The sequence below is a fragment of the Macaca nemestrina genome, chromosome 14 (assembly GCF_043159975.1).
Source record: "Macaca nemestrina isolate mMacNem1 chromosome 14, mMacNem.hap1, whole genome shotgun sequence".
In the NCBI taxonomy this organism is placed as follows: domain Eukaryota; kingdom Metazoa; phylum Chordata; class Mammalia; order Primates; family Cercopithecidae; genus Macaca; species Macaca nemestrina.
In genome coordinates, this window is record NC_092138.1 from 55,388,359 (window position 1) to 55,396,672 (window position 8,314).

The window sequence follows — 8,314 nt, forward strand, 5'->3', positions numbered from 1 at the left end:
GCATTCGTATTCATGCGTGCACACATACACAAACACATAGAATTTTTAAAAGAATATATAAGATAGTGGTATCGATAGTCCCAGCTGTCTGACTTGGACAACTGCAGATATGTTAGTTCTGGCCACCATCCAAGAACATTAGTTTACAGTGCTGGTTTAAAGATATGGGGATATAGATTTTCAGATAGTTGCTGAGATAGATTTTAATATTTTCTTAGTTTAGCCATATAAGATAGTGTAAATGTATTGCATATTGTTGGTATCTTAATGGGAAAATTAAGGTAGTATTTCAATGAACATATTTTGGAGTAAAGAAAACCCTAGTACATTTGCTCAGCATCATGTTATGCAGTGGACTAAGTGTTTATGTCACCAACAAAGTTCATATGTTGAAACTCTATTCCCAATGTGATGGTATTTGGAGGTGTAGCCCCTAGGAGATAATTAGGTCATAAGACTAGAGCCCTAAGAATGAGATTAGTGACCATATATGGAAAGAGGAGACCAGAGCTCTCTGTTTCAGATATTGAGGTTAAAATAAGCAGTCTGCAACCCGGAAGAGGGCCCTCACTGGAACCCTAGTCTACTGGCATGCTCATCTCATATTTCCAGGCTCCAAAACAGTGAGAAATAAATTTATCTTGTTTATAAGCCACCTAGTTTATGATATTTTGTTATAGCAGTCCCATCTAATTAAGATATCCTATCTTGTTGTCGTATTTTATCTCCTTCTGGTTTTGAACCAGCCGTCTTCAACTCTTTGTTTCTGTGCTCATTCTATTTCTAAGCACATTCCTTCTTTTTTTGTATGTTATTTTAAACAACATACTTAGAAACGTAAGGAATCAGCAAAGGATATATTAATACAACTTAGTATCATTAACATTAATATGTGATCATTGCAATTTATTTAAAATATTGAAAATTTTTAAATATAATAGGATTATAATAGTATTCTACTATCCACCAGTAAAGCTTCCAGAACTTTTGAAGACCAAGTTTAATCTTGGAATTAGTTGAATCCTGAAATGTAGCTAACACACAGAAATTAGTTATGTTTAAAGAAATTGTAATTAACAGACTGATACTGAGAAGGATAGCACAAGTAAATAGGTATAAACTATATTGTTTTATCATACAAGTATATTTAAGTGTACTAATTATACTCTGAAAAACTGAAGCATCCCTACACATGTACATATTCAAGAGGGCAAGTGAAGAGGTCATAGCCTTCTCTATAGCACAATATTTAGCAAAATTTAAATTTTGTTTAGGGTTGATCAACAAATTGATTTTCAATCACTCACAAGCCAAATGTTTACGTTTTAGAGTTAAATGGTTCTATTAGACTTAATTATTGAGCATTCACATTCAATTTTGGTTAACTATTCTTAATAAATGAATGAAGAATACTCAACTAGCATGCTATGTAAGATGTGAATTTCTTCAAAGTTGTTGACAAAAAAAGTTTAAAGGATGCTGGGCTAAAACCTGTAAGGTCTCTTTCAGCTATAAAAGTTGTAGAATTGTGGTACATAATAGATAAGACGAACAAAATACGTTTCCCCTCAAGTTTTTCATTTAGATATACACACATAATAGAATAATGCTTACTACTTATAGGCTCTAAACCCCATATATTTATAATATACAATTTTTACAGATAGTTCATACTTACAGGGATGTCCTATACAAAATTTACTAGCTATATTTCCTTACTTATTTTAAATACAAAGCAATATCTGATGTTTTGTATTCATAAGAATAGTGCATAGGTGAATTTAAAAAGTCAGATTTTTTTTTCAGTCTACAAAGTAATCATACTATATTTTTATTTTTAACTACATTATGTAGTTTCAAATATACTATACTAAGACATAAAATATTTTAAAATTCTAAATAGATGACAGCCTCCATTTAAGGTGGTTGTCCATAAAAATCTGTTCTCCCATTCTTCTGTTATAATGAAATTATAGCTGGACCAAAGATTATACAACTTAATTACATTTTTCAGCCTCCTTTGAAGTTGAATGGTGATGTAATGATGTTGTACTGACAGAACGTGAGGGGAGAGATTTATGTCATTTTCAGATCTGGGTATGCTGCCTCTCATTTCTAGTTACTATTCTCATAGACTGAAACCTGGGTATGGTAATCTGTTTCTACCATACAGGTGAAGCAAAGGTAAGGCAGAGGCACAACACAGAAGGAGTCTGAGACCACAAATGATCATATGGGCACAGCTTCCTGACATCCTTAAGCACCCTAATTAGAGTATTTTGTTAGAGAAAAAATAGTTGTTTTTTATAGCTACTTAATTGTTGGGTTTCTTTTTATAGCAACAGTCTTCACCATAACTAATGACAAAGTCAATAAGTTTAAAATACAATAGAGGTTACATGCTTAAAATGATACAAATTAGAGTTAAATACAGAAAAATGTAAGGTCAAGGAAATTGTGTATCAATTCTAATAGGGGCAAATAATGGATTGGATAAGAGAATTAAATGATTTAAGAAAAATGTTAGGCTTTACCCAATTATCAGGAATAAGATTAGCTTACAAAATACCATAATTAAATGACTTTTTAAAGCTTTTTAATATACATTATCACTTTTACACCAATGGAAAAGGATACTATGCATTGAAAATTCATATATATATATATATATATACTACTTGCGTATCTGGTGACACATTAGATACTCAAAAAATAAGTTTATACTAGAAAAAATTAGAATTTTTAATCAATTCATCACTAAATAGAAATATAAAAAATTTTGCCATTCATGAAGATTTTCCAAACATTTTGTGACAAATTCTCAGTAAAAATCTATCCTTTTGCTAAAAATCTAGCAAAAGAAAAAATGGTCTTTTGGCACTGGGATCAAGGGCAGGATGCTAATAATTTTTCAGTATATACTGTTAATTTAATTTATTAAATAACTTGATATTATCTTTATCATGGCAATACTTGTGAATTGGCAAAACTATGTCTAAGAATATTTAAACATGACAAAAAGTTTCCAAATATATTTCAAATATTCATAATATTCAAGATGTTTAGCAAAAAAAAGCTTATTCTATGATCTACATAAGTACTCCTTTTATATTGCTTTGATTCATTTTCTAATTTTTGTACAAGATATGATAAAGTGTACTTTTATGAGTAGCAACCATAAAAAAAAGTTTATTAAAACATGCCAATCCCCCCTCGCTAAATTCACTTGCTAAGAAGATACACATTTTTGTCACTTATTTCTATAAACTGTAAGCCCTCTTTTCATTGTACAAATAATCTGAAAGAATGAAAAGAAAATGTCATTGTAATCAGGTATGGTACACTGTAGTTTTTGTTTATTTTAGATCAAAATGCACCCTAGATCAAACTAAAATTTCTAGATTAGCGATAAATGTCCTGTTCACTTTTATTGCACTTCATTAATGAATTACACTTGACAACTAAGTAATAAAGAGGATATCATTGTATATATCCTTTCTAAAATCAACTTTAGATTTTAAAGCCTCCTCTACGAGAGGCTTTTCTAAAATCAACTTTACCCAATTCTTTAATTGCTACATATTGTGATATAACAAAACCTCTTTCACATTACTACATGATGCTTTACCAGTTATCAGCAGAGAACTTCATCGAGCTTGAAATAAACATTAGCTTTAACCCAACTTATGAGCATTTTGTTTTCAGAATTTGCAATGCCTTTTAGGAATTATGCTCAAAAGTTACCCTCATTTGTGTGTGTGTGTGTGTGTGTGTGTGCACACTTACATTCCATTATAAAAATGTTTTCACAAGTAACATTTACAATTTTTAGCATTCATTCATATGTATATAATTTTAAGACAAAAAGTGGTTAAGAACTATGTAAACTAAATAATTTGGTTGCTTAAATATCCCCAATTTTGTGACATGTGGCAATTTTTTTAAAACATATTTCATTATTCTTATTATATAGGTTTTTCTCTCTTCTATTTGCTAAGAAGTAAAAAATGTCAATTTATTCTAAATTTATATATTTTTGCTAATACTTCTAAAGTCATAGAGAAGCAAGATACAGAAAGCAAGGGAAAAGTGTAAGAAAAATATGCATCTACAATTTTCACACTTTGGATTATAATTCTCACAGATATTGAACTTACTTTGAAGCAGGCATTTTGCTTATATTATTTCAATAACATTTTTGTAACATTTTGAGGTAGACCTTACGTTCATTTTACAAATGAGAATACTAAGATTTAAGCCTTAAGTTACAATTTAATAGTAAGGTGGACAAACGTTTTTCTGTTCTCCAATTCCTACTGCCTCCTAAACATGTTTTACAGACATGGGTCTCTTAACAATGGGATGTGTTCTGAGAAATGCATCACTAGGCAATTTCGTTATGTGAACATTACAGTGTACCTACACAAACTTAGAAGGTATACCCTAGTACATACCCAGGCTATATGGTAGAGCCCATTCCTGCTAGGCTACAAGTTTGGAAGCATGTTATTGTACTGAATACTGCTGGCAATTACAACGCAATGGTAGTTGTGTATTTAAACACGTCTACACATAGAAATGTGCAATAAAAATACAGTATTATAATCTTACGGGCCATCATCATATAAGCAGTCCATCCCTGACTGAAATGTCAGTTAGGCAGTACATCACTGTATTTCTTTCACTCTTAGAAAATGAAGTCAAGGGGAATATAACTTATTTTCATATACCTACGTCTTCTCATCAAGTTCCTTCTTATATTTTTTGGCCATAGGAGAAGATTCTAATATTCACATCTGAGTATCAATTACCTTTAAGCAAAATACAGTGTCTTCAAAACCCAGAACTAGACAAATCACAAAACTTGTTTTCCTGGTACATTGTTTTGTAATATATAATATTTAAAACTTTTAGACTATGCTATAACTAGTATATTTTATTCCCCTGACAATTCTCTTCATGATTTTTTTCCCATGAAATGTTTTCCATCATTGAAACACTCTTAGACCCATGATTTTTTATCAGTTACAATGGTATCGTCTTCATTACTTAGTTGGCAAAAGTGTTACTAATGAAGCGCAATAAAAGTAATTTTAGGACATTTATCCCTAAACTACTCACTTTTTTGTGCCATTGAAATAACAACTGAGACTTCCATCACTTTGTTGGAGGAGCTTTTGATATACAAGTAATTTATAATTTATTAGAAGTCCTTAGTCAAAATAAGGTAAATTACGTACTAATTAAGCTAATCGAATATTAAAGATTAAAATAACTTTTAGACTATCTAATCTTTAGATTATTTTAAAAGATAACTGTTACATAAATCTAAAAGAACATGATAGTTTACAAAGGACAACTAAAACTACATTTAAATTAGTATATTCACAAAGGTATCTTTTAAAAAATCTAAAAATTTAACACACTTCAAATAATGCTCGTTGGAACCTTTCAGATGATTTTTAATGCACCAGATTTATTGACCATTTCAAAAGATCACGATATAGGCAGATACTTTAAAAATTCTCTGGGGGCAAACAAATCAGTATATATTAGATGTACAGGGACTGCAGCCAAGGCAGGCATGAGTTCCTAGGTTATAAATATCATCTTTATAAAAATTGGGTATTTTATAGGACATCCAAGTAACACCGACTTATAAAAGCAAACACTGTACTTATTAAAATGTTGGCCACATAAGAGAGAATAGCTGAAGGCTTTAGGGGATTGAAGAATGTACAAACTCAACCAATTAAAAACGCATTACTCATCCCTCAGAACCAAAATACAGGGGAAAAAAGTACAACAGGTTCTCACAACATCTAGAAAAGTTCAGGGAATATGAAATGTTTCTTGGCACCCAGTTCTTGCTGTTTTAAAATCCGTCCCTTCCTTGTTGGCTAGGCCTCTCTCCAGGGAAACTAGCCAGGGCAAGAGGTAGGGGAACTGTACATGTGGGAGGTCCCGAGGGCCCTTGCACCCACTCGACCTCCGCCAAGCGGATGGCCAAGCGCCACCTTGTAAGTGTCCGCTGGCGGGGGCGGGAGGGCACCGTCGTCCAAGGTATCCGCGGGCAGGGCGCGGGCCAGGGCGTGCGCGAGGTGGGGGGCGCCGGGAACAGAGGAGGAGGGGCCCGCTCGAGGCCCCGCCTCTCTCTGGCTGCGGCCTCGGCTACAGCCAGGACCCGGAGGGCTCCGAGTCCTGGGAGCGGAAGCCGGAGGCAGGTTCCTGTAGAGGCTGCTCCTCCTTGTCCCCGCTCGTACGTGGTCCCCGCTGCTCGAGGTGCAGCTGCAGCAGGGCCCGGCGGTACATGGCCTCCAGCTTCTCAAGTCGGGCCCTCAGGGCCCTGGGGCTGCCCGGCTCCTCCTCTGGGCCGCTGTCTGTAGCCCTCCGGTTCGTGCTGGCCTCTTCAGGGACCCGGAGCGCCTCCGCGGGCGTCCCATCGCCGCCTTCGCCGGGGAGCCGCAAAGCCTGACGGAAGAGGCTGCGGTTCTCGCGCTTCAGCCGCCGGTTCTCGAGCCGCAGGCGGGCGTTCTCCTGACGCAGCCGCGCGTTCTGCCGGTCCCACTCGTCCCGCGCACGGATGGCCTCCAAGTGGCTCGCCGCCAGGTCGGCAAACCGCTCTTCCAGCTGCTGTCGGGCGCCGTCCGCGCGGCCTCGCCAGCCCACGCCGCCGCCGCTGCTGCTGTTGCCACCCCCACGAGTCCGGCCCGAGCGGCCTGGCCCTCGGCTGGCCACAGTACCGTCCCCGCCGCAGCAACTCCCGCGCCTAGTGGCGCCACCACGCATGCGCCACATCGGTCCCATCCCAACCGCGCCGCCAGCCCCGCGGGCTGAGGGGCCGCGCGCCCAGGCGCGGGCAAGTTCGGGGCCAGCAGGGCGGCCGGGGTGACGGCGGAGGAGGAGAGGAGGTGGCGGGCGGCGGCTGCTGGCTTAGAGCCAAAGGAGGCCGGGAATTTGCCCAGGCTGAGGCGTGTCCTGTCTCCTGTGGTGGAGCTGCCCCCTGGGCCTGCTATCTCCAGGCTGTGCTGACACAATTTCTCGGGAAGCGCTTTGCTGTTCAGCTCTCCGGCTGCGCGGGAAAAAGCGTGTATACTCAGCTGAGTTCTGCCAGGGCGCTTCCGTGCATGCCCGGGCACTGCAGGAACAAGCCGTCCTCGCCCGCTCCAGAGCGCAACCAACAGTGCTTTACACGGCATTCTCAAAACTAATGATAATAGAATGATCAGTTCTGGGACAAAGCTATGGGGCAAGTTGAAAAGCTCTAAGTATAAGTACTTCATTTAAAACCCAGTGGTTTAACCCACTCCTATGTTTAATAAAACGTTCAACAGAATTGGGCTGAGCACCTGTCATGGGGTTCCCCAGTGGAAACACCTAGCTCTCCAAAGAATGCAGTCAGTTCCCAATTTGTGAACGGCCAGGAATTCACTTTTTAAATTGTTCAGAACTCTATAGAAACTAGGTCATACTTAGTTGACTTGTTCTGGCCAACCCCCAAAACATGAAACAAGATGTGCTCTGTTTATTGAAGAAACTGAATACTTCGTTCCAAAGTTTCTGGGATCAAGTATGAACATCTCATTGAATGAATCATACCTTCTTGTAGGGTCTCAACGTACATAGTAACTGGATTATTGCAAAGTAATGTAAGAATTAGGTACTGATGCCAGACTCTCTTGAGCAAGATGCCCTAGGAAGAATCTACATATTTAACAAGGTCCCAGAGAATTCTCGGGGTAACCAAAATTTCCAAACCATTGCAGCAAGTAACGAACAAGAAAAACATATAAGTACATACATGGGGTTTTCATTGACCAGTACAAATAAGGGGAAAATACAGTTACTCAATTTTTTTGTATTTTTATTTTGTTACGCAAGATCTTAAGAGACCGCAAACACCAAATGTGTTCTCAATTATCTCATTTTATAACATGAAAAGGAAAGATATAATTTTGGAATTTCAAAAAATATAAATTTAGTTTTAAGGCGGACCATATCATTCTTGAGAGAGTTTCGCTCTTGTTGCCCAGGCTGGAGTGCAGTGGCGCCCTCTCTGCTCACTGCAAACTCCACCTTCCGGGTTCAAGCGACTGAAGAAGGACCATATCATTCTTAATTTACATTAAGGTTGAGGCTGCAAGGCTGCTGTGAGCTGTGATCACACAATTGTACTCCATCCTGGGCGACAAAGGGAGACCTATCTCAAAAAATAAGGGAGGGTGAAGGGATGAAGGGAGGGAGAAAGGGAAGTTTGGAAGAAAAGGAAAGAAAAAAATGTGGAAAAAATTGATCCAATAAAAAGGTATTAACA

The 8,314-nt window shown here is 38.0% G+C and overlaps 1 protein-coding gene across 1 annotated transcript; it reads right to left on the reverse strand.

The window, feature by feature from the left end:
- Positions 1–3,339: 3,339 nt before the first annotated feature.
- Positions 3,340–6,931, reverse strand: LOC105498389 (tumor suppressor candidate 1). Its single transcript, XM_011770447.3, has one exon. It carries the CDS (start codon positions 6,805–6,807, stop codon positions 6,172–6,174), a length of 636 nt encoding a protein of 211 aa, XP_011768749.2. The 5' UTR covers positions 6,808–6,931; the 3' UTR covers positions 3,340–6,171.
- Between the last annotated feature and the right edge of the window lie 1,383 nt (positions 6,932–8,314).

Coding starts and splice junctions, on each gene's coding strand:
- LOC105498389 (XM_011770447.3), bottom strand. CDS start 6,807: ATGGGACCGATGTGGCGCATGCGTGGTGGCGCCACTAGGCGCGGGAGT.